We start from the raw sequence: 27,416 nt of genomic DNA on the forward strand, positions 1-27,416 counted from the left end.
TAAAATCATAAAAAGCATCTTTTCTGGCCACGTGCTATGAGATTAGAAATCAATTACAGGGAAAAAAACGTAAAAAACACAAACACATAGAGGCTAAACAATATGTTACTTAATAATCAAGAGATCACTGAAGAAATCAAAGAGGAAATCAAAAAATATCTAGAGACAAATGACAACGAAAACACGACAACGTGTTTCGTTTTGACAATGAAAATCCAAAGCCTATGGGATGCAGCAAAAGCAGTTCTAAGAGGGAAGTTTATAGCAATACAAGCCTACGTCAAGAAACAAGAAAAATCTCAAATAAACAATCTAACCGTACACCTAAAGCAACTAGAGAAAGAAGAACAAACAAAACCCAAAGTTAGCAGAAGGAAAGAAATCATAAAGTTCAGAGCAGAAATAAATGAAATACAAACAAAGAAAACAATAGCAAAGATCAATAAAACTAACAGCTGATTCTTTGAGAAGATAAACAAAATTGATAAACCATTAGCCAGACTCATCAAGAAAAAGAGGGAGAGGACTCAAATCAATAAAATTAGAAATGAAAAAGGAGAAGTTACAACAGACACTGCAGAAATACCAAGCATCATAAGAGACTACTATAAGCAACTCTATGCCAATAAAATGGACAACCTGGAAGAAATGGACAAATTCTAAGAAAGGTTAACCTTCCAAGACTGAACCAGGAAGAAATAGAAAATATGAACAGACCAATCACAAGGAATGAAATTGAAACTGTGATTAAAAATCTTCCAACAAACAAAAGTCCAGGACCAGATGACTTCACAGGTGAATTCTATCAAACATTTAGAGAAGAGCTAACACCCATCCTTCTCAAACTCTTCCAAAAAATTGCAGAGGAAGGAACACTACTAAACTCATTCCATGAGGCCACCATCACCCTGTTACCAAAACCAGGCAAAGATACTACAACAAAAGAAAATTACAGACGAATATCACTGATGAACATAGATGCAAAAATCGTCAACAAAATACTAGCAAACAGAATCCAGCAGCACATTAAAAGGATCATACACCATGATCAAGTGGGATTTATCCCAAGGATGAAAGGATTCTTCAATATATGCAAATCAATCAATGTGATACACCATATTAACAAATGGAAGAATAAAAACCATGTATTTTTATGTTTTGCAAGTCCTAGCCACGGCAATCAGAGAAGAAAAGAAATAAAAGGAATACAAATTGGAAAAGAAGAAGTAAAATTGTCACTCTTTTCAGATGACACGATACTGTACACAGATAATCCTAAAGATGTCAGCAAAAAACTAGAGCTAATCAATGAATTTGGTAAAGTTGAAGAATACAAAATTAATACACAGAAATCTCTTGCATTCCTATACACTAACAATGAAAGATCAGAAAGAGAAATTAAGGAAACAATCCCATTCACCATTTCAACAAAAAGAATAAAATACCTAGGAATAAACCTACCTAAGGAGGTAAAAGACCTGTACTCAGAAAACTATAAGACACTGATGAAAGAAATCAAAGATGACACAAACAGATGGAGAGCTATACCATGTTCTTGGATTGGAAGAATCAATATTGTGAAAATGACTATACTACCCAAAGCAATCTACAGATTCAATGCAATCCCTATCAAATTACCAACGGCATTTTTTACAGAACTAGAACAAAAAATCTTAAAATTTGTATGGAGACACAAAACACCCCGAATAGCCAAAGCAATCTTGAGGGAAAAAAACGGAGCTGGAGGAATCAGACTCCGTGACTTCAGACTATACTACAAAGCTACAGTCATCAAGACAATATGGCACTGGCACAAAAACAGAAATATAGATCAATGGAACAGGATAGAAAGACCAGAGATAAACTCACACACCTATGGTCAACTAATCTATGACAAAGGAGGCAAGGATATACAATGGAGAAAAGACAGTCTCTTCAGTAAGTGGTGTTGGGAAAACTGGACAGGTACATGTAAAAGAATGAAATTAGAACATTCCCTAACACCATACACAGAAATAAACTCAAAATGGATTAAGGACCTAAATGTAAGACCAGACACTATAAACCTCTCAGAGGAAAATATAGGAAGAACACTCTTTGACATAAATCACAGCAAGATCTTTTTTGACCCACCTCCTAGAGTAATGGAAATAAAAACAAAAATAAGCAAATGGGACCTAATGAAACTTAAAAGCTTTTGCACAGCAAAGGAAACTATAACCAAGACGAAAAGACAACCCTCAGAATGGGAGAAAATATTTGCAAACGAATCAACGTACAAAGGATTAATCTCCTAAATATATAAACAGCTCATGCTGCTCAATATTAAAAAAACAGACAACCCAATCAAAAAAATGGGCAGAAGACCTAAATAGACACTTCTCCGAAGAAGATATACAGATGGCCAAGAAGCACATGAAAAGCTGCTCAACATCTCTAGTTATTAGAGAAATGCAAATCAAAACTACAATGAGGTATCACCTCACACCAGTTAGAATGGGCATCATCAGAAAATCTACAAACAACAAATGCTGGAGAGGGTGTGGAGAAAAGGGAACCCTCTTGCACTGTTGGTGGGAATGTAAATTGATACAGCCACTATGGAGAACAATATGGAGGTTCCTTAAAAAACTAAAAATAGAATTACCATATGACCCAGCAATCCCACTACTCGGCATATACCCAGAGAAAACCATAATTCAAAAAGACACATGCACCCCAATGTTCATTGCAGCACTATTTACAACAGCAAGGTCATGGAAGCAACCTAAATGCTCATCGACAGACGAATGGATAAAGAAGATGTGGTACATATAAACAATGGAATATTACTCAGCCATAAAAAGGGACAAAATTGGGTCATTTGTAGAGACGTGGATAGACCTAGAGACTGTCATACAGAGTGAAGTAAGTCAGAAAGAGAAAAACAAATATCGTATATTAATGCATATATGCGGAATCTAGAAAAATGGTACAGATGAACCGGTTTGCAGGGCAGAAATAGAGACACAGATGTAGAGAACAAATGTATGGACACCAAGGGGGGGAGCGGGTGGTAGTGGTGGAGGTGGGATGAATTGGGAGATTGGGATGGACATGTATACACTAATATGTATAAAATAGATAACTAATAAGAACCTGCTGTATAAAAAATAATAATAAAATTAAATTAAAAAGGAAAAAAAAGTACATGTGTCTCTTTCATTTGAAATTGCCTATTCTTTTATGGTTAAGCTATATATCTTGGCAGCACCTATAAATGGTCCAATAAAGTAGCTCTTTTTCCTTTATAAAAATATAAAATAACATGCAGGAGGTCCTTCTACCTCTGTTAGAACAATTCTGATCCAGGCAGGGAGCAGTTTGTTGCCCAGGTCTTCAGCTTTTCCATGTCCACACACAGACAAACCATGAACTATGTTTCCTAACGCCAGGGCAAAACCTGAAGTCTGTTAAAAATAAATTAAAAGAAGAGGTAAGAAAAAAAGAAGAATGGCACAGATCAGGAATGTTCATATACAGCAAAACAAGCACATTTAAGGGCTCCCTTTCCTATAGACACATTCTGTTGCCATCTGAAAAATCACAGATTTGCAGATTTTTAAAATCTACACCGGTCTGCAACAGAAACTGCAGTCTAATTGTATGGAATCCGGCTTCAGTGAGTGGTTTATTTTAGGAAAAGAATACTACACTACTGATTGACTTGGGTCAAACAATCCAAATTCTAAGAAGGGGGTTAGGGTGAAAACACCAAGGTAAATCACCCAAGCCCAGTCATCCCCCAAACAAGAGGAGAAAATATCCTATAATGAGCATAGCATATGCAAACTTCTATATTTTGGTGTTTGCAAAATCTACTCTTTTTTTTCTGATTTTACATTAATTTAATTTTATTTTTTATTGAAGTATAGTTGATTCACAATGCAAAATCTATTCTGACTGTAAGTGAGCAGGCATACAACCATAAAATAATAACAATACAATACAACACAGGCTTAAAACCTGGACTGAATCCTGCAGTAATCCAATATGGCCAATATTAAGACTTTGGAGAAATCTAAAAAACAAAGAACTGAGCAAACAAAATACAAACAGGGGAATTCTAGAGCCTGTGTGATCAGAGGGAACATTTTTGTTTCAATTTTTAAAAATTATGGTAAAATAAACATAACATAAAATTTACCATCTTAACCATTTTTAAGTGTACAGTTCAGTGGTATGAAGTACATTCATAATGCTGTGCAACCATCACTCCCATCCATCTTTAGAACTCTTTTCATCTTGCAAAACTGAAATTCTGTACCCATTAAACAATAATTCCCCATTCCCCCTCCCTCAGCCCCTGGCAACCACCATTCCACTTTCTGTCTCTATGCTTTTGACTGCTCTAAATACCTCATATAAACAGAATCATACAGTGTTTGTCTTTTTGTGACGGGCCTATTTCACTTAGCATAACATCCTTGAGGTTATCCATGTCATAGTGTATGTCAGAATTTTCTTCCTTTTGAAGGCTGACTAATATTTCAGAGGGAATATTTTAAGGGTATTTCATTTAAATTGCAGGAATCTAAATTTTCCTATATATTTAGCAATGAGCAGAGTTTCTCTGCCTTGAACTTGCTGAGGCTTTACTTTATCAGATTACTCTATGTATTCCTATTGTTACGAATTTTTGTTTCTAGCCTTACATAACTCTTATATTCCCTAGCCACGTGTTTTAAGATTTTATAAATACAGAGCAATAGCTGGAGAGACAGAAAAGACTTTCGTACTCAGACCAAAAAAGAAAAAATGTCTATAGGGGATAAAGAGAGAAAAAGATGTCTGTGAATACTGGCTATAGCTGTGGACAAGACAAGAGTTAGAAGTTCCTCAGTTCTGGGCACAAAACATACCACATTATAGTCTAATTCAGAGTAAATTAGAATTAGGACTTGGCAGCAGCCTGAGACCCACTGAGAAATAACCAGAAATTCCAACCTGCTGGTTGTTCTCCACTAACAGTCGAAGCTTATTCATAATATCTTCAGCCTCCACAGCCTCGATAATTCCGGCACTGAATGCAGATGTACATACACAGCTGAGGGTATAGGCAAGGACCTGAGAAGAAAAGAGAGCAGAAACACATGTCTTCGTGAGGGGAAATAAAAGAACAAGGTTTAGTTGACACAAATATTTTGTGAAACTTATCCCTGGGATAAGGATTGGATTCGAGTATACCCACTATAGACCGGGCATTGTTTTGCTGCCTAACTTATACTTCATAACAATATTATGAGATGGGGGTCATTATGGCTACTTTCTGGATAAAATCTTCGAGGCTCAATTACACATAGCTAGCAAGTGACAGAGGCGAGATTCAAACCCGGGTCTTTAGACGCTAAATCAAAAAGTTCCCTCAACAGTAGAAGTAGATTTTCATCACCAGTGGACACTACTAATGGCCATGTGCTCTGATCCAAGGCCAAACCGGAGAGGAAATTCAAAGCAGTGAAACGCTGCTACATTAAGATTCCCTAGTAGAAGTAGTGAAGCATGACGGACGAGGAATGTGGGTTTTAGAGTCAGATAAATTGTGTAAAATAGGGATAATACTACTCACTTCAGAGCACTGGTGTGATTTTAATAAGCAAATGAATAAATAGATGAATAAATGAACAAATTATAAATTTTTTAAAAAATGTTGGGAGTAGAAACAATACTTGAGTGTATATCCCAAATTGACCACTGACTGGCTAAGTAACTTTAAGCAAGTCACTCCAACTATTTGAGTTTCCATTTTTCCAAATCAAGGTTATTCATCCCTCCCTGCTACCTTGCATTTTCATGATGAATCCCTTCCTCAACAAAGATGCTGTTAAGACAAAGTAGAAATGTTCAACTCCTCACACTGATTGATACAACATGAAAAAAAGAGGCAGTTACTAAGGTAGAAATTGGATAATAAAAATCAGAGGGGAGGAACAACCAAAACTGCTTGCTCGAGGCCTTCTAAATCAAACCATCAAGGCAGACAGATGCATCAATTATAAAAGCCTTGCTTTCATTTATTAATCAAATTGCTCCGTGGTTGTAACATTTTCTCCTTCGGCTTAACAAAAAAAAATATGTACTTTCCAACTGTGAGCTGCACTGCTTTAAAAATGGAAATGTGGTGCATGTCTTAGAACAAAACTGCAACCCTCTGTGCCCCAAAGAAATTCACTGATTCAACAAGTCCTATTGCTGAAAGCAGAGGAGCTGAGCGGGGAAACACAGCAGCCATTATGTGCTCATCAATAGCTCGTGGGCAGGCCGGGGGAAAATAGGATCTGCTCTAATGAGAGGGGGAATCTGGTGAGGCCAAGAGGTCGGCCCAGGCTCCTCCCAGAGAGAAGAGCCCCACAGCGGCGCGGCTTCACCTGGGCTCACAGACACACAGGCCTCAGACGTCCTGCTCGACGCAGTCAACACACAGACCAGAGCCCCGGATCCCAATTCTGCATATTTTTGCACCATCACAGAAAAATCTTTTCATTATGTGTGGTAAAGGGAATTTCCTCAATAATTTTTCATGCTTACTGACATTAAAAAAAAATCAAATGCCTTTTCGATCCGCAGTTTCTTAAGCTTATTCCTGCCATTTCTTAAAGTTATACTTGGACGGAGCCTAATTCTAAAAAATCTCCATTTAACCTTCCTCCAGAAATTGCAGCTCTTCTTAGAAACTGCCTTCTAGTGATGCTGAGTTAGGCTTTTGTATTCACTAAAGGCTCTCATATGCCACATGTAAGTCTAAGTTGATTTAAATAGCTGCACTATTTGAAAACCTTATGATCTACTGTAGGTTGTTTGCCACTCAGATTTTCTCCTTAGCCCAGCTGAAACTGAGGAAGGATTTAATTTCAGAGTTACCAAAACAGAAGAAGTAGAAAATAAGCAGCAAGAGGAAAACAAAAGCCAGCAGAGGGAAGGAAACTGGAATGTTGGTCTCCTACCTCCTGAAAGGTTCTGCTCTGGCCCCCGCTGTCATCTAGGTACACGGAGAGCTTCCGAAGCGAGGCCGCCACGTGAACTCGCGACTCTGTTCGGCTGCTGTGGCTCATGAGGGACAGGACAAGTCCAACTCCCAGTATACAGCCCGTGCTTGGATGCCAAAAAAAGATGAGTGAAAATCGTAAGAAATCCACGCCACTGCTGTTCACTTATCATGGGAGTTACCAGTGCTCTACAGCCCGAGGTAAGATGGCTGGATTCTAATTCTGCTGCCTGGTGTACAGGTGTATTCCATGACCAACCCCCCCCCCCAATCAAAATGTGTCCGTGGCCCATGCCAGTGCTATGTACCCAATGGAGAAAACAAATAAATACATGAAATAGTTTGACTTAAACTCTGTAAGAGAAGGAGGCATAAAAATTAGTCAAACCAGTTCTATTCCTGCACTTAGAGAAATGCTGTGGTCCTCTCTCCACTGACTGCCCTCCCCCAATCATGCTGAGTGCACTATGATTAACTGCATAAGGAGAGAAAAGCCTAAATTTCAGGATATGAGCTGAGGCCATCTGACTAATAACGGGGGGAGGAGGGGCAGATAAATGCAAGGCATAATTAGGAGGTACTGCTAAGTGCTTCATGTTTCCTAGTCAACTTCAACAAGTGGAATTTCTGTCTCAAAGAAACTGTGTATTTGTCTGTGCACAATGACATTAATCCTCTTCTCCCCTCTGATCCCTCCGAGTACCACTGGGTCAGAAGAGAAAATGGACAAATGACAGGCTTGTCAAAAGTTACCCCATGTGACAATTCAATTGGAATCTTGGGCTTTGTGCCCCAGTTCTCCTGAAAGAATACATATCCATTTAAAGAAAAGAATTGTTCTTCCAGAAAACTTCTAGTTAGTGTGATAGGATAAATATGGCTTGGGGGTAATTTTTTACTCTTTTGAAAAAGTTTTTACCATCATTGTTGTTTTTCAAGTTGAGGAAATGCTGACTTTTTCAGAAATCATCCTCACTCTGGTTTGGCTTGCCTCTCTTCCTGATATCTACTGCTTAAGAAGACATTCCAGGGCATTTCTCCAATAACATATTTCAATGCCCGTATGTTATGTCATTTTGCTCTTATATAGCATCTATCGCTTTGGCTGGCGTCAAGACCTTCACATAGTTTCTTGAACATGTTAGTTACTTCCCCTGACACCTCTGTGCCAATGGAGCTTCCACATCCGATAAGAGATACCCGAGAGGATGGAGAGGCTACAGGATTTGCTCAAGGTCATGCAGAGAGTTTCCAGCAGAGCATGGACAGAAGACAGGGTTTTTTGATTTCCAGCCTTGTTTCAACTGCCAAACCCAGGCCCCTCCCGGCACCCTGTGTGATGCCATGATGGAATGCTTATGAGAAGGCAACGTCTCAGGTGTGTTTTCCTAGGTTCTATTGCACAAAAATCTGGCATTAGAAAATCCTTTGTCAGGAAGCTACTGCAGCAATAATCCAAGTCAGGCAGAACTGCTGTTCCCGCTTACATGAACTTAACAACCAGCTCAACTAGCATAATGCATATTTCAATGAGTTAAATCAGCATCTAACATCTGAACATTGTGTGCTTTTGAGACAAATCACATTTCTGAAAGAGGAAAGCCTACTGCTGATTAGAATGGATTTAAAGTCTTTGTTTTCATTTATACTCTACAGGAAAGGTTTTTTTTGGCCATCTTTCTATATTGATGCATATGAAAACCTGAAATTAGACCAAAGATATTGTTAGACAAATATCATTTAATACTTTAAAATTTAACTTTTGCTCCCTCTTTAACTTTGTAACTGCTATTTATGCTTAGGATTTCACATGTTATTTCCTCAGGGATACCTGCCCTGGCCCAGCAGGGAACCTCCTTAGTATTTTCCCATAGTACCTTGTACTAATTTACTTCAGACAATTTTAATGATACACTCCGATGAAGATTATCTGGGAACTGATTTGATTACTGACCATGTCCTTCACTAGCTTGCAAGCTCCATGAGGGTAGGTACCTTTTCTGTTTTTTCCTCACCACAGTATTTGTGGCACCTAGTAACACTGCTTGACAGGGACAGGCATTCAACCAACATTTATTGAATGCCGAAGAACTGACCAAATTCTCTTTAGTTTCAAGAGAATCTAAAGTGGAGAGAAAATCTATAGGGGGGAAACCCCCCAAAAAAAACCCAAGGCTTGATTTTCATGTTCAGTTGGAGGCAAAATTTATGAGTGGTAAAATTCACTGAATATATCATCCAAGATTCAATCAAGAAAACTCAATTTCTATTTTTTCCTAGACTAATTTAAGAAAGAGGTGTCAGGTTTATGAGGAAAAAAGATTCTTCTCAAAGCTCACTTAACTACTGGGGTTCATCTTTTTCAAATAATAGACAGGTCTTGCTTTTCTGGCTATTCTGGGCACACAAAAATCTCTATCCGCTGGACTGAAGCTCCTCTTTCACCATCTCAAGGCACATGGGCACAAAGGTCTAGAAAAAGACATCTCAGTGTCTAGTTTACATTTACCTAAAATTATCACAGCAGAATTATTCTTGGGCAAGGTTAACAGTCACCAACGATTCTATTCATTTGGTTATTAGCTGACTGTTATGATATACGAATATATAGTCTAACTAAGTACATATGGGTGCCAATAAAAATGTTAGATTGTATGCATCTATTGACCATCTGAACTGTTTCTTTCTACTTTGTCTAATTTGTTCCAGCATGTACCAAGAAGGTAGTCCTAAAGCTTCGTTCCTGATGTTTCCTTCTGACTTCCAAATCTTCTACATTTTAATGTGTGTATCTTTTGTCCTAAGTCTTAAAGATTCTTCTGGCGCTTAGTTCAGCATTTCTACACATTTTCCTCATTCTAGCTTCACTGTTCTACCAGCTCTAAACCAAGAATAACTTGGGCAGAGATAGCTTTCACATCTTTCTGTCCATTGAAAACAAAAAGGACTTAAGTGTTGGTGTCCTGAACAGATGAAATAAATTGTGTTAGATATAAAATTGAGGTTTTGGAATTGCTAACATAAATCTCCTATAAGAATACTAACAAATGATAAAGAGGATGATATGCCCCATTATGTCATTACTTATTTGAATCTCTTATCCATGTGTATTAAAATATCACTGGCAAAGGAAATTCTGAGTCTTAAAAGCTATGCTCATAATTCTGATATGTGTGTTGCTATATCAACTGGGACATGATATATTTTTCTAAAATTAACCAGAGATGAATCTCCAATTCCCTAGTTTATTGTAGGCTATTCTGCAGATTAAGTACTAGGCCATCTAATAATTAGTTCTAATAACAGTTAACATTTGTATAGTGCTTTGCCCTTTACAAAGTGCTATACAAATGTTATCATATTTGTGAAAGCTCAACAGTAATTAACCAATGCTCAGGTCATTGATGGATAACATGACTAGTTATGGCTGTGAAGATTGAAATGGTGTAATAAGTACCACTAGATGGCAGCAAAATGTAAGTGATAGGACCCCAAACACCAGACCAGGTGCTCGGTTCTCTCAGCAGGGACACATCCATTAAACCAAGGAAGCGTGGTAAATTTGCTGTGGGTGAATTCTATCACTTGAGGTAGCATGCTCCCAGATCTATTAACTACCTTTGGGTAACGCCTCCGATATTTCAGGTGAGAGAGGACTGCCCCGGACTCCTGCAAGCTCATTGGATGGGGGAATACTTTATGCTATGAACCAGGTCTGGGCCGAGTTAGAATCTCTCTTCTGCTTTTAATGATAGGCAACATCCACATGTCAGAAAAAATAATCAATACCACACTGTCAAGTGTCAACCTGCTTTCTTTCTACTGAAATGTGTTCTCCATGCTGTGCTAAGCAAGAGAAAGCAAGCTGGCTTTGAAGTCAGACTACCTAGGTTTCTCTCCTGGCTCTGCCACTTAGTGCGTGACCCTGAACCAGTCTCCTATTTGAGACTCACGTTCTTCATCTGTAAACTGAAGTGATGGTGACTCCTGCTTTAGTATCAATATTTAGGTTGGAATCAGGGCTTAATTACATGAGAAACGGATGTGAAAAGGCCTAGCAAAATATGGTGCTGCTCAGTAAGTATTAGTGGAACCCAAAACCAAAGAGAGAACTACCTAAGCGTGGACACCCACAAAGCATTAGAAATGACAAAATACTAAACCTCATTAACTAGGAAAAACAGAGTTTGGAGAGAATAGAGGGAGGGTTTCTTGAAGGACCTGGGCTTTTAATTGGTGCCGAAAGGCGAGCAAGATTTTACTAAACGGACAGGAAATTTCTGATGACCCTTTCCTACTTGAATCTGTAGGCTCAATCCCCTATGGAGGCCCACCTTTCCTTCTCCCAAACACATTTGCTTATTAAGAAGGTAAGAATCACGAAAGAAGGTAAGAATGAAGAAACACGAACCTTGTTAATATAAAAAGTTAATTTTAAAGTTACATATGCTTAGACATATGAAGGTTGTAAATGCATAAATGCCCATACTTTGGATAATTCAATTATCCGCATGGCCCTCCCTTCACTCAAACAACCTTCCTGCAAACTCATGGAGCTGATACGTGAGAGTCACTCCTGATTGTTCCAGCTGGCTGAAAGTGTGCAGCATGTTAGCACAATTTTCTCCCCAGCTTTATAATACCCTGAGCTACAGATATGTTGGACACCTTTGTGGGAAGGCAGGAGAAAGAAGGAAGAGGGGGAGAGGGGAGAGGAAAGGACAGAAACTTACCTTACTCCTTGGCTGTAAAAGGCAGCACCACCAACACATGAATTAGGCTCAAAAAACTCAACTCTTCACCAGCCCCCCAAACAGTTAAATGACCCTATCCCTTCCATTAATCATTTTCTAAATTTAAGAGACTTGAATCATGCCACCGAACTCTTTCTTTGCCCATACTCAAAACCACACTCTTCACATGTCATTTCATCTCTGACGTGTTCAACTTTAAAGTGTGATAAAGTGAGTGCGTTTCAAGCGTTCTTATCCAACCTTAGCCTGCATGTGAAAGATCTCATAACTACCACCTACTAAGTGAAGATCTGACTTTATTTACACATGATGAAATACATGATACTTGCAGTACTTCTACCATTTATGTTTTTGTTAGTCTGAACTTAACAGGCTACATCCATGAATGTAACTTTACATCATAAGTTCCTAAAGGCCAGAAATTTAAACACTGATTTTTTTGGTAAACACTGATTTAACTCATATTTGAACAGTGCCCATAATAGCATGAAGTAAATGAGTTAATAAATTGGAGGTTAGTGCTTATACTCTGTTGAGTTTCCTAGTAACTTCAATGCCAGAAGATCCAAATCTGAAGTCCCAAAATATAGGGAAGTCCAAAAAGGTACAATCCAGGTTCTCAATGGTGTCAATATTTCAGAAGGCCTAATAAAACAATATGTTTTCCCACACAAGCCACATGGATGAGTTAAAACATTCAATGTCTCACTAAATGAGTATGTTTAACACCATTTTGTATTGTATTTTCTGATTATTCCTTTTTGTTTTTGTTGTTTTTCATGACTGGAATGAGAAAATAAATTAACTCTTATGATATTTAGTTTAACAGACAAAATATTTTAAAAGCATGAAGTTTGGGGGGAGAAGGGATCTACTAATATTGAGGAGGTTGGGAACCTCTGGTGTAACCTCTGCTTGTTTCTATTTTGATTCCTCTGACATTGGATTTCATAGGGAAATCCAAATCATGAGTCAAAGACTCTCTTAGTCAAATCAAATTGAAAGAATATTTTCAACAGATTTTAAAAAGGTTGTCATACATACAAGTCCCCAGATAGACGCCTCATATGGTAAAGTACAGGACAGAATCTAAGGTATGGGTAACTTAACGACAGTCACAAAATGACATTTGTTGCTTTGTATGGAAACAAACCGCCTATTTCTGAAACATGGGTTTCAGAACAAGTAAGCTTTAATTACAGATTTTTTTATTATTACTGAAATCTCTACACAAAGGAATTCAAGACCAGGTCCTACAAATATTCACCATAGAATGTAAAATTTATGGCAAAGAAAGAACCAATCTCTGAGTATCAAAGAGGGAATGGAATCAACATACTTGTATTCAAGACTAGTGTCAAAGCAGCAATTTTCCAGGGCATCCAAAGACTTCATCAGAAGAAGGTTCATCTGTTGGCCAGATATATCACTGGGTAAAGACCAAGAGGGAAAAATGAATTATTTAAAATCATTCAACTGTCCAAAATATTTACTATGTAATATTTTGCTCTCAATATTTTGTTGAAAATGCATTTCTTTAAAAAATATATAAAAGTAGCAAATATGATTCACATGTATTTTGTAGACAGAGAAACTGAGTCAGAGAATTTATTCAATAATTGGTTTTCCGTACATTATAATCACTTGCAAACCAATAAACCCTAAAACTGCTACTTTTGCATTTTCTCAGCTCATTCAAATTTTAAAATCACTGAAAAATAAGAACAACGCTCAGAATTCCAAAAAATTATTTCTAGGAATGCTAAGGTGATTTTCTTCAGGATATTTACTAATCCATTAAGCTGATATTATCAATAATCATTCCAAATCTTTCTTGCAAAGACTATAACTTCTGATTTCATGTCTCAAATATGGAGGTTTTCAGTTCTATTCTTTTTTTTTTTTCTTTAAGGGGGGGGGGAACCCAGCCCTATATTTTTCTGCCTTTATACAGTAATTGAGGTGGTTTTTGTAATTGTCTCGGTGAGAACTATGACTTTTAGAGTAAAATAAAACTTAAAAGGTAGGTCTACGTCTGTTTTTTCAGGCAGAGTTGTGGGCTTCATCACCGACACTTTATTATCAAGGGGTCCCTACATGTCAGCTCTCCTGCTGCTGCCTCAGACCATGCTGAGTGGAATGCAGCCCCAGGAATGCCAGCCAGCCAGAGTGCACTTTAAATAATATCTTCTCCAACCAAGGCTATAGTGGTTTTGCCTGAGGTGAAGGAGTACATTTTGCAATGAGAAAACATGCACACAGGTACACACAATTTGAATAGCTTTAACTAAATGAGTCTTATTATAGTTGTTCTCTGGAGTAAAATGTACTTAAATATCCTAAACAAATGCTAAAGAGGTCCTACTAGTATCCTCTGGGAGTTATGACAGAAGCGAGCTTTGGAATAATATACTTTTCTGAATAAATTCTAGACTGGAATTTAAATTCAGGAGATTTTTCATAAGCCTCAGCAAAAAAATAATAAAATAAAAAGAAAGACGGATTGAATGTCAAAATTCTTTTCTACAAAGTGATTTTTCATTCTTGAGACCAAGATATTGTCCTAATCCTGTTCTCCTAAGAGGCCACTTTGGGCCACTTATTTGATGTCATTGATTATTCAGAGTTAGTAGCCCTCAAAACACTTACTTTAATTTTAGAAAAATTGAAATTTTCTCCAAAAATGTCATTATCTGGTGAGACTGTCATTATCTAGTAAAATATTTATTAGTACTAAAAGGCAAATATTTCAGATTCCTCTGCTCTATGAAATTAGGAAGGTGGGAACCATGAATAATTCTATTAATGGCTGTAGTACTAACACACCAGGCAGAAGGAGAATGCTATCAAATACAGGATCATTATGGCAAAGTTAAAATCTGCAGTTATTCTGTGGGCAGTCCGCCTCAGGAAGAGCTTCCTGGTGTCCTTCCCCAGGGTTTCCTGCAGGTGCAAAGTCCAGTAGGGTAGATAGGGGTGGAAGGCAACCTAGGAACCAGAAAGGATGCTTTAGGGGAATCACCATAGGTTTCTCCAGGTAGCATAATTAAATTAACCACAAATGTAAGCTTGTCAAGCCCTAAAACCAGCAGCATCTCCTCCTAAACTAAGGAAGAAGGGAGCCAGAGCCAGGATAGGATGAAATGAGTTGTCTGGAATTAAACTGCCGTGGCTCATTTTTAGTTGTAAAACAAGTAGCTTGAAAAGATACTGAAGAAAGAACATGAACACAGATGGTGAAGAGACCGCCATTTGTAGCATAGAAGCAAAGGGGAAAAAAAAATCACTTTCACGTTTTAAGTCTATAAAAATACTTTGTGTTCTGTCACACACACAAGACATGTAACAGTCAATTCACATGCAAAGGGCAGCTTTTTGTTCACGTCCAGAACCAGGCCTGTGTGTACTAATACTGGTGAATAGAACAAAATGAATATTCTGGAAATGTTTCATTTATGATCACAAAGACTAAGCCAATCTTCCCAATCATCCAACAGATGTTTCCAAGGGCTGAAAATGATCATCTGAAATACAGTATTTCCCTAGATCAATAGCAGTTCTCATAAAGGTTTCACATATGGATGTTTGCACAAAACTATGTAAATTACAAATGTAAACTTAACCACTGGTTTCAAACAGAAATCTAAATATAGCATAATATCACCCAATTTACCCACATCAACACCATTTCTTGCCTTTGGACAGACAATTTCTGCCAACTAGGGAAGCTTAAGGACAGCTAACATCAGAACAGAATGCCTCTCCCCACAATCCCTACTATTTCCAATGCAGGAAAATGGGGCTGAAATTCCAAATCAGTGACATCTAAATATTCATGATCCCCAAATACTCATGTTGTGCCACAGTACAATCAATCTGGATATATAAAATTCTAAGATCGGTAATAAAATAAAGAATAAATATAATGAGCAACAAAACTAAAGTAGATTCGTGCACCAGAAAACTTTCCCATTTAGTGGAATTTTCCACCTGGGTCTTTGATATTCTATTAGCTCCATTCAAGAGTAAAGCTAGCAGTCTAAAAATGAGCAGTCAAACTGAATAAAGCACACAGTATAATATGCAGAGATTAAGACTCTTTAAGGATTACAAAAATGTAGCCAGGGCGCAGGATAAAAGCAATATCTAAAACTGGGTACATGCAGTTCTCAGGTGATTCAGTGATTCCCGCACCCTCAGGCACAGGGGTACCCTGATCTTTTCCTCCCGTTTTATAGTGATATCAACAAAGAATAAGTAATTACTTTCACCCTTATAAACCAGAGGGAAAAAAAGAAGCTTTTTAAAATTTATAGCACCATATGATTAGACTTTCCTCATGTCTATTACACATGGCTTTCATCTAAGCATGAAATGATTTTCAAGTAATCAATCACTTTAAAAAGAGGAACCCTTAAAACACATTAATGTCTATGTGATGGTATTTCAGAGAGACAAATTCATTCATAAAGGAGAATAAAGGATCAAGCTGCACATCTCAAAAAGTTGAGCACCACGAATTGCTCAGATATAATGTGTGTGTGTGTGTGTGTGTGTGTGTGTGTGTGTGAGAGAGAGAGAGAGAGAGAGAGAGAGAGAGAGAGAGAGAGTCGGGGGAGGGGGGGAGAGAGAGGGACAAATCCTCCACATAAGTCACAAAGGGGGAAAAACAGGAATATTTTAATAAACTGTACCTGAGTTTCTCCTCACACAAGCGAGAGAGAAACATCCCCAAAGCAAGGCCCATGTGGATTTGCACGGCTTGAGACTCATCAGCACTTGGTTTCCCAGGTAACCTGGCAGTCAGCATGTTCAGGATTTCCTCAACCTTCTCTTTGCAAGAGATAATGAAAACTGGCACAAGGAGAGACAAAGCCGTGGCGGCCGCAGAACGTGCAATGGCACTAGCTGTGTTTTCACCGGAATAGGATTTCTAGGACATGCCAAAGAAAGAAAACAGGGGGTTGGCCTTTTGTTTAAAACATGAAGGACGCACACCTATCACAAAAGCACTATACAACAATGCAAGCTTCTCCTAAATCCATCCTTGCCACCCAAAAAAAATTTTTTTTAAATAAATCCATTTCTGTGTTTACCTACGGGTTACCATCTTACTCTTAGTAAAACAATTTGCTACTAAGCAATCGGTTGACTAATAATACCCTTTTAAATTTGAAAAAACAAATTGTAAGTGTCTCCTTTTAAAGGGTGTGAATTCCCTCACTATAAAGCCTGAAACAATATCAGTGTTTTCAAAGCCCACATGTGTATATAATGAGAAACCCCAAGTGAAGCTATCCAAGCTTGCAGAAACCACCAAGCCACATTATAAATGTCCAGAAAGCCAGGAGTTTTCTGGGAGAGAAAAGAAAAGGGGTTAGGGTGAGGGCAGTTCAAGTTTAGTTACAGAGGGATAAGTGTAAGTTTGGCACAGGGATCTATTGGCAGATCTCCCAAAATTTTTGGTGGGAACGCTTCCCAGTAGATGGATTATTTCCTACAGGGGGTTAATTCCTTTTAATTAAAAAGGAAGTTGAAATCCTAAAAGCCTCTGGTTACAAAGCAATAACCAGCTATTCAAAATGAAACGGAGAGCTCTATATGCTTCTTTCCTATATGTAATTATGGGAAAAGAAACGAATAACAACGCTAATAAAATGACAGGGCAGCTGAATCTGAACAGCTTCAACAAGAGTCCTGTGTTAGAGAGCTCCACCAGACATTATATAATTTATAAATATGTCTCAAGTGGGGAAGAAAGACCGTTTATCATTCCTCAGTATTACCCACTTCAAATTTTCAGACACACCATAAAGGCCGTGTTGTCCCTTGCAGTCAAAACACATTAAAAAGTGTTTTTAATTCTATACTCGTTTGCTCTCCAAGCTTTAGTACTTTAAGGATAAAAAGCAAACATGAACTAAGGGATTCTTTAAGTTAATATAGCACTATTACAATGACGATACTACTCAAAATGACCCAGCTGCTAAGACAAGGGAAATAAAGAAAGTAGCTTTTGAAACAGGGCTTTGAAAAAGTATAATAATGCAAGAATCACAAAGGTAAGAGGCAACCCCGAACTGGCTAGTAAAGACATTATTCTTATTGGATTGCAAGAACTAAGCAGCGCTATTAGAAGTCTAATACAATATCCTGTCCTGCTGAATATCTGAACCAGACAGCTACTGCAAAGACCTCCATATAAGTTAACAAGGTTTTCATCCGTCATTAAAGAAATAAGAAAACTTCTCACAGAAAACAAATCATCGTAAACAAAGTACTTCTTTGAGCAAAATCTACCTTCCAATTTAATTCTACGTTATCTAGTAAGTCATTTTTTGTCCTCAAGTATAGTAAAACAATCTAGTTCCAGACCCTAAGCCCCAGATGGATACATACCAGGTCCTCCTAAGGGCAGGAGGACAGAGGCACACAAAATGTTGTACAAAGAAGACCTAAGGCAATGAAGTTTCAGGCTAAAATCGTGATCTTAGCAACAGTTCAGGACTTGTGCTATATTTTTATTCAAATCAACTGTAATCCTCTGCCACTCAGCTGATTGTCCCATGATCCCTATAATTCCCTAAGCAATGGATAGTGATAAGGCAGAACCAAAATAATTCCATGCAGATACAGAAATAAAGCATGCACTACAGCCAATAAAGGGAAAATGAAACCTAAACCAACAAAGTGTGTTTTCAATTTGCTTCAGATCTTAGCATATAAGCATGAAGAAAGAGAATGATTAAGTAACAGGTGCTTTTTTATGATCAACAATATTACTTTGTATTTATAGAGCATTTCACATTTTCAAAACATTTTCCTATAGATTATATAATTTGATCCTCACAATCTTCTATAAAGTTAGCAAAGCATTCATTTTTACCTTCATTTTACAGGAAGGGAAAATAAGATGATAGGTTAAGTAAGTGTCAGGTCAACAGTCACAAAACTAATAAGAGGTGAAGCTGGGGCTACAATCACTGTAGCTAATATTGCTCAATCATCTCATTTTATAAACAAGGACACAATGGTCCAGACAGATTAACTGAACTTCCCCTGGTCACATACTCTGCAATGAAAAAAACTAAGACCAGAAACTCACGGTCCTCCATCTTCAGCCAACGTTTATTTTACTACAACTGTAGCGCTTGACTCTGGTTACACATCAGAATAACTTAGAAAGCTTCCAAAACGCTGATACCCAGGACCCATTCCCAAGCAATTACATCAGAGGTGAGGCCTATACATCAGTATTTCTTTTTTCAATATGTATATATATATATATATACATATTTAAAGTTCCCCAGGTGACTCTAATGTACAGCCAAGGCTGAGACTTATATCTAATGTATAGCTAAGGCTAAGACTTACACTATATCATGGATTTCGCATGAACAATTGATATAAGAATCAACTCTTGAGTTTTCTAATCATTTTTTATTTCTCGAACTTACATAATAAAACCAGGAGAAAAGTTGTCCTCTGGGTTGGTAATGGCTATCGACAATGACCAGAAGAGTATCAAACACCATGGAAACCCATGCTTTCATTGAAAGGAAATTAGGTTGAACCTGCAGATGAAGGGAAACATGAAATGATAATGGGAAAAAAGAAAAAACCTAAACTTTATTTCTACAACCAGGGTACACCCTCCTTCTGTATGAAAGAATGAAGTGCTGTTATTAAAAACTAAACTTCACCTGCCAGGACTGCATGAAGTAGATAGGTATTTGACAAATACACATCCTCACCTGTGCCCCAACATGAATAAGACTTACCTTTCATACAAGACTTAGCAGAGGTGAGAGGATGAGGGCTGCAAAACAGAACAGATCTGGGAGCTCCTTAGAGCTCTCCCGTGTTCAGTGAGGGTAACATGGTGGTTAAAGGGAGAGATGTGCAGAGAAACCAACTTAAACTTTCTCATTTCTGACTTGTCATTTCAATAAAGCAGCTGACAAGATGTTTTTACCATCTCTAGCATTTCTGCTTACTATCACTATACTTATCACTCAAGAATCGTCACATTTGCCTAGGCAAGTAAGAAAACATAAATGATCTTCAGTTTGGAAAAGAAGAGGAAAGAGAATGCAAAAAACAAAACAACGACAACAACAAAACCCAGCTCAGTAAAAAGAGAACTTGGTTTTAAAAATCATTCATGAGGGACTTCCCCGGTGGTCCAGCAGTAAAGGATCCGCCTTCCAATGCAGGGGACACGGGTTCGATCCCTGGTCGGGGAACTAAGATCCCACATGCAGCGGGGCAACTAAGCCTGCGTGCGTGACAACTACTGAGTTCGTGCACCTCAACGAGAGGGCCCACGTGCCGCAAACTACAGAGCCTACATGCTCTGGAGCCCACGCGACACAACTAGAGAGAGAAAAAACCCGCACGCCGCAATGAAGAGCCCATGCACCACAACTAAGACCTGACACGGCCAAAAAAATAAAGAAAATTTTTTAAAAAAATCATTCATGGCCATGGATGTCAAAAAACATTCATTAACTCACATGGTAACACAAAAGTGGTGCAAACTATAAAGGTCGATGAGGTGTTAAGAAACCTTGGAATCAATTCCTTGAATCAGACAAGACCTTCTTCTTAAGATCTTTAGTTGTTGGTCAAATGCAGGTTTGAATGAAGTTTGAAAACTTCAGCTTTAATCAAATAATGACATCTTGAGTTTATACTGAGTAATAGCCAAAGGCAAGGTTATCAAGAATAAAAGCAAAGCCCCATCTTTGGCTTGTGAGGCTTCTCAATGTTTTGTGTACTATGTGCCACAGCACAGGACAAAGGTTGTGGGAATAAAGAATAGAAGGGCCTGGAGCTCAAACTCTGAGTTAGACCTCCAGTTATTACTGGGGCAAATGACCTGTACAACTGGTAGTCTGACATAAATAACACCAAAACGAAGGGATGCTAGGAAGGCATGTTTACTTTTTAGGTTGTAGGTCTACCTAGCATGTTGCCTCTGCTAAAGTATTCCACGGCTCTTTCAAAGATATGAAACGTTTCCACTCTAAAAAATTTTCATCTTTCTCATTATTAAAATAAGATTCTGGGCTTAAAGGTAAATTTTCATATGGTAACTAACTACATTTTTATCCTTCATGCAATAACTCCTTGGCCTCCTTCCCTTCCCCACATGTAATACACATTTGTAGCTTTTACCACGCAGCATTATTCTCTTGTTTATTGGTAATAGCACCCTTTGGGGAATTCCCTCCTCCATGATTTAAAGCTTGGTTAAATGCTCAATCAAGCTACTCATCCTACCCTGCTGAAGGTGTAGGCATGGGACCCACGGGATTCCGAATCTTAAGTGAGTGATGCAAAGACAGTAAATGACTATAGCCGATCCATCCCAGTAGGGGTGGTCTTCTGAGATGGTTCATCAGTACCTCTGCGTGGACTCCCCAGCTTGCCTCCTGTTCTTCTCCCAACTCAGTTTTTAAGCTTTGCCTTCAATTCCATGGGATTCCAGATTCCTTATTCTTCTAGTTCCTTTTTAATTTAAATTAGAGTTGGCTTCTTGCCCAAAAAGAACCCACCAAAAAAGAACCAAAAAACCCTACCATGAAAAAAGAATACAAATGGTCCATCGGGCACTCTGTGGGGACAGAGATAGGCCGAATAGCATTGAATAAAGCCCAATTTTTTGCAGCAAGAAGTGAAGAAGTATATACTGATGCTGATGATAAGTTACTATTACTGACTATTTACCAGCCACTGTGCCTTACATATATTACTTCATTTAATCCTAACAATAATCCTATCTGGTAAGTATTGTCATCCCCATTTTACAGATGGGGAAATAGGCTCTGAAAGGTGAGGTTACCAACAATAAGCCACAGAGCTAGTAAATGCAAGTATTAGCATTTAAATCTAGGACTCTCCTACTCCAAAGCCTGTGTTTTTTAACCACTTGACTATATTGTCTCCAGATAATGATAGCTACCAGAAAACGGGGCTTAAAAGAATAAATCCATGCCTTTTTATTTTGACAGATATGAATTATCTGAAAAAGTACATTGGAAATCAACATTGGCCAGCTTGCCACATGTTTAATTAAGAAATAAATGCCTTGCAAAAAATGAATAGGCACTTTGTCACTGACATCTACAATTAAAATGCAAAGTGCAATTTTTTTCAGTCAGTAAACACTGCTTATTTATCATTTTTTTGACATCACTGTTCACTTTCAGTAAGCCTAGTTAACCTCCTAAGATTGGTTACCATGATGTAATCACACAAAGACAAGCCCTGTTGCATAAAATTGGTACATTCAAATGGAAATGACCACTTAACTGTGATGGAGAAAGCAAAACAGAAAAGCAGCGAAGAAAAGTGTTTTAGAGGACACTAAGGCTTACAGTATAAAGATGCATAGGGTAGCACAGCCAATGACTGTAACCTCCTAAATTCAGGGCCAGGCTTTAGCAGAAGTCTCACTTTTCACACGTTACACAACCAAAGGCCAACTGGTTCTAATCACCCGTAACTCACCTCCAGGACCCCCTCAGAGTCTGAGGAGAGGCTGGCTTCATGTTTGGAAACGACGACAGCAAGGCTGCTTAAGGCTAACAGCGCGTTGCCTTTGACCACTGGGCTGTCTCTGTTTAAAAAGAAAAAAATTCCAAGAGAGGATTTGGGGGCATTAACCAGGAGAAGAGAAGGTGCTATTATAGGGAGGGCAGATGAGGTCAAAAAGCACTTCCATCCCTTCACAGAGCCTTGTAAACACAGGTCTGTTGGTTCCCTGATGCCAGCAGCTTCTTTCCTCCTTCTGACACTAGTGCTGATTTTTAACTCTTCTTATAAATGTATGGTCATTATGCTTTGGGTAACTTAAAAAAATCCAATAAGATCATACATCTAAGCTTCTTCTTCCTAAAATTTTTATTTCATCATTAGACCTTACATTTCTTCTTCTTCAGTGTCATCTTTGGCCAATATAAAAATGTATTGATTTGTTTTGGAAACACAGCAAAGGACAGTTGTGTGAATAAGCCCAGCAGAATGGAACTGGCCCCTGGCTTTTCTAAAGCACTGGTGTGTGGAATCAGCTTCTAGTGAACCACTTCAGACGGCACACTTTAACAGCAACTCGACACGCTGGCGGCTTTCCTCCGTCATTATCATTTTCCCCTTCTTTCTCTTAATATGCCAAAGCCAGCAACCTTGAAGTCTGTCTGTAACATAATTCAGAAACCCTAGATAAGATGCAAAAAAGGCTTGTTTTTAGACTATTTGGATAGAGAGTTGTCTTTTTATATCACTCAAATGGTAGTTTTCTAATATTGGCAATAAAATCTTAAGTTTGACTTACAAATTCGGTATCAAGAAAAGTGAATCTTTTAAATACACTTACCACTGGAAAATGTACATTTAGTATTATTCCATAATTCCAAAGTGAGCCTATAGAATAAAATCGGCAGTGGGACACTGATGAGATGCTCTTGGCTTGCTGACTTCATCGTAACAGAACTCAGGCAACACAGCACCCTTACCATCGGAGAGTTCAGTTCTCAGGGAGTTCTACGATTGTGGGTTCCCATAAATGCAGAGAATGCTCCCTCATACCTGGACTTGAGACCTGAACTTTAATCAGTGTGTACATCCAAGAACTACTCCCTTGCTTACCCTGGTGCAGAAATAGAACAGATGGACGGGATGAGGAAGATTTCCAGCCCTGCTCCCCATGCAAGCCTAGTGTCTCCGGCCCTAGGCCACAGTCATGACTGAACATGTGAGTTAGTGAGTAGCAAAAGGTTAGTATACACCTGTGTTCCTGCATTTTTGTTTCCATTTGGTAAGAATGGAACTCAGGACTTGCCATTATCAAGTTCTATCAATCCATCCATTCCTTCCTTCCTTCTCTCTCCTACTCTGGGGTGATTAAGCTCAGTGAAGGCCTGCTCTGCACTCTTGATCATTTTGTTCATCTCTTCTTCGTTCATTCCTCCATGAGGCCCGTCATACATTGATAAGACAACAACATTTACACTGAGGGATGGGGCAGGGTGAGAAAACAGAAAGGAAGACTTGAGGTTGAAGCAGTTTTGCAGTGAGGATTACTGGGAATTCCTATAGTTAACAATAAAACACCAGGAAGCAAGGCAAGATGTGGGCATGCCCAGGTGCCCTAGCCAGAAAATCATTTAACAAAATCAAAATTAAATCCTTTATTTTAATATTCCCCCTTTCCTTTAACTGAGAATACCTTGAAGCCTGTTCTGCTACAAAGTGGTCATGAATCCCTGAAGTAAGATTAAAAAAAGTTTTAAATTCTCAGTGAATTTATCACCCTGGAGAAATTCTTAGATGGTCAACAGAAATTGGGTATCAAAATCTTTTAAAACAAAATTATTAGTCAAGATGACATAAAAAGTGTCTTTTTAACCCTGAAATTCTGAAAGAGAATTTAGCTTCAGTTTTAAAACAGTGCCCCAAATCACTGTATTTCAAAAATTTCTCTGGTCTTGACATTCCTGAGCATGTATTGTTCTTGTAAAATGGGGTAAAATGTATTTAAAGTCACTGGTAATTAGATCTTTGGATGCAGACTAAATGCACATTTGGACATTAATCTTTGAATAGGAAAAACTAGTCCACAGTCACAATGCACGCTTAGGCCAAGTTACACATTTCATAAAGGTATGGTGACTAGCTCTCTTTTTTTTTTTTTAACATCTTTATTGGAGTATAATTGCTTTACAATGGTGTGCTAGTTTCTGCTTTATAACAAAGTGAATCAGCTATACATATACATGTATCCCCATAGCTCCTCCCTCTTGCGTCTCCCTTCCACCAGTGACTAGCTCTTGAACATCTTTTCATTCCCCACATGCCTTGCAGTGAGTTATGGAGAGAAGACACTGCATACATACACAGTGAGACAAATTCAAGGAGGAGCTGGCCAGGTGAAACTCTAGAATAGGTTCAGCAAAAACTCTTCACCTTGTTGATCACATAACTATCCCCTACCAGTCAACTAGCAGTGACTAATTTGCATAATAACATGTCAGCATCAGTGCAGTATTTATCTAGGCAACACCACTGACATTTTAATTAAATTGTCCTTTGAAACAAACAGATGCCATTAACCTAATTAAAAAGCTCAAGGAAGGATGAGCTACAATGATGCTTTCTTAGGGACAAAGTATTACATTACAAATTAGTAAAGTGACCCAATCCTTTGGGGATTTTTATCTTCAGGTTCAAATCTATTTAATTATTAACAATGAAAATAAATTTACATCAATAATCAGGTTTTGTCTGTGTTCTGATTCTTAGTCCTATCCCTGATGCTTTTAAAAATGCTCTCAAATGAGCAAATCAGTCTAATCCTGTGACTAGTGTTTTACTTCCTACATTTAATTTATGCCTCAGAACAAAATAAGCCCTACATTGGCCCAAAGTAGCCAGTGGCAGCCATGGTCCAAGGAATAGAAGGCTAAGCTGGCAGGAGATGGTGATGCGGTCCTCACATGATTGGAGGAAGTCAGTGGGAAAAAGTAAAGAGAAGGCAGCAGAATGATTTTTTCTTCCGCTCTATCATTAATCTCTCAGCCTCTGGACCTTAACTATCTCCTGCTCACTTGCTGTCATGCCTAGTATTGTCAGGATTGCTTTAATAAGATAAGGTCTATAAAATACTCGGAAATATTTGATGAAAAGGTAACACCATGAGAACATAAATTATTTTTACTCCATACCACTGAGAATGTGAACACACTCTTTCTAGGTATTAGTCATGAAATGATGCTTTGCAAATCTAAGATTAAAGTCTCGGTGAACTAAAATTTTAGAATGGAATCTGCCAAAACGACTGGAGAGGCAAAATCACAGTTTGTTTTAATAGAAAGCTACTAGTTTCTTCAGCATTTGAGCTTTTGTTGCAAATGTCAGAGCACTGTTTTTAACAGGAACTAAGTAGACTACATAATAGAACAAACTATGAAAGGTAAAGGTCAAAGGCAGCCCCCCATCCCAGCACCTCCTCCCCTCCAATAAGCAGCTGAGTGCTCTCCCACTGTATCTGCAATTCACCAAACTAGATAAACAGACACAAATGAGTCCCTATCAAAGCCTCTCTGTACTTTAGTTTTCATTTTGTCAACAGATATTTCCCATTGCCTCCCACGGAATTGAGTGTAGGGGAGGATTACCACTATATTCAGAAGACACGAGGCTGAGTAGTGATCAGGTATTGAGATCAGGTTTTAGAGCGAAGTACCTGCTTAAGAAATTGCTGGTGGAAAGCGAACTCTAAGGTAGGTGGTGTTTTTTGGTTTTTGTTTTTTAGGCAAAATCTATGTAGCTACAGAAGGTTCTAGGACATGAGAGAAATAAACTGTAGTTAAATATTTCTAGATAATATAGACTTTCAATACATATGAAATTCTCTGGGTCAAAGGTATATCTATATTATTTGGTGAATAAGAAGAAAGGAAGTCAAACAGCAGCAAGCTAAGGCTAATAGTGAAAAGGAGAAGTGTATGTAACTGACATGTAACTTACTACCAGGAACAATTAGGCAGCTTGCTAACAAAGGGACCGGAAGAGACTGTTCAAGCAAGTTCACTAAGGTATAATTTTCTTAGTAAGAGTTGGCTTAAGATAAATAAAAAACCTCAAGGTAGCAACACTCAAGTTATTTTTGTTAAAACAACCATAAGGATATGATGGAAATTGCTTTTTTACTGGGTCTTCACATTCGTTTTTAGTATTAAAAAATTCAATATTTAGCTACCCTGGGCCCAATAACACCAGGAGAAAAAAAGGAGGTACTACCTTAAATTATTTACCGGTTCACAGTTGAGATTTAATCATCTGTTTGTAAAATAGACATAATTCACATTAGCAAAGATTTTTTTTCCCCTGTACTAAATCACAATCCTTTAAATCTAAGCCAAAGCACAGGGCATTTTGTTAGGTGTACAGCATGGGCACAACTTTGATGTAAAGTTATGTGCCTATACTGGTTCCTCCATATTTTCACAGAAAGACATGTAGTAAGAATTAACTGAATAAGAGAAAGGATAACAACTGATTTTTTAAAAAATAACTGAAAAGTCCTTTAAATCCTTAAAGTAATGAAATGCCAGAAAAGGAGAAATTGTTCGTACCTGTGAGGAAAAAATCTATTTATAGAAAATTCCTGGTAAGAGAATAAATGGATCTTACTTTGCAGCTGCTTTGGTGACCTCATCAGTCAACATGTCTCGAACCCTGTGATACAGATGGAAAATAGGTATGAGAGTTTATAGCAGAGCAAGAAACCAATCTTTTTGCTTATTCATCAATTAATAATAACCTCTGGCAATGACTCCAGATCTTAAAACTTCCATGTAGAATTTTAGTGTAAGGTGCAAGAACTGTCATAAGGGCTTCATTTCCAAGACAGTTTCATCTTCCTAGTCCTTAGGTTACTTAGTAGATGCAGGGAAGGAGGTGAATGCAACTAATGTATAGGCAGTGTTTTCACGGTGTCATCTCTTAAACTGAGTGCTGGGTATACAAGTGTCCTTTATATTATTCTCTGTGATGGACTGAATGTTTGTGTCCCACTGCCCCAAATTCACATGTTGAAACCTTAACTCTGAATGTATGGTATTTGGAGGTGG

The 27,416-nt window shown here is 38.0% G+C and overlaps 1 protein-coding gene across 2 annotated transcripts in view; it reads right to left on the reverse strand.

The window, feature by feature from the left end:
* FOCAD (focadhesin) overlaps positions 1-27,416 on the reverse strand; it is a 311,371-nt gene that overhangs the window by 46,016 nt on the left and 237,939 nt on the right. For both annotated transcript variants that reach the window (XM_059924644.1, XM_059924643.1), the window contains 8 exons: positions 26,977-27,021; positions 22,294-22,402; positions 19,236-19,352; positions 16,473-16,711; positions 13,118-13,207; positions 6,984-7,131; positions 4,987-5,106; positions 3,327-3,449 (listed from right to left, as the gene is read on the reverse strand). In XM_059924644.1, coding sequence (XP_059780627.1) covers positions 3,327-3,449; positions 4,987-5,106; positions 6,984-7,131; positions 13,118-13,207; positions 16,473-16,711; positions 19,236-19,352; positions 22,294-22,402; positions 26,977-27,021 — 991 coding nt within the window. The remainder of the gene's footprint in view (positions 1-3,326; positions 3,450-4,986; positions 5,107-6,983; positions 7,132-13,117; positions 13,208-16,472; positions 16,712-19,235; positions 19,353-22,293; positions 22,403-26,976; positions 27,022-27,416) is intronic.

Source organism: Balaenoptera ricei, chromosome 6 (genome assembly GCF_028023285.1).
Source record: "Balaenoptera ricei isolate mBalRic1 chromosome 6, mBalRic1.hap2, whole genome shotgun sequence".
In the NCBI taxonomy this organism is placed as follows: domain Eukaryota; kingdom Metazoa; phylum Chordata; class Mammalia; order Artiodactyla; family Balaenopteridae; genus Balaenoptera; species Balaenoptera ricei.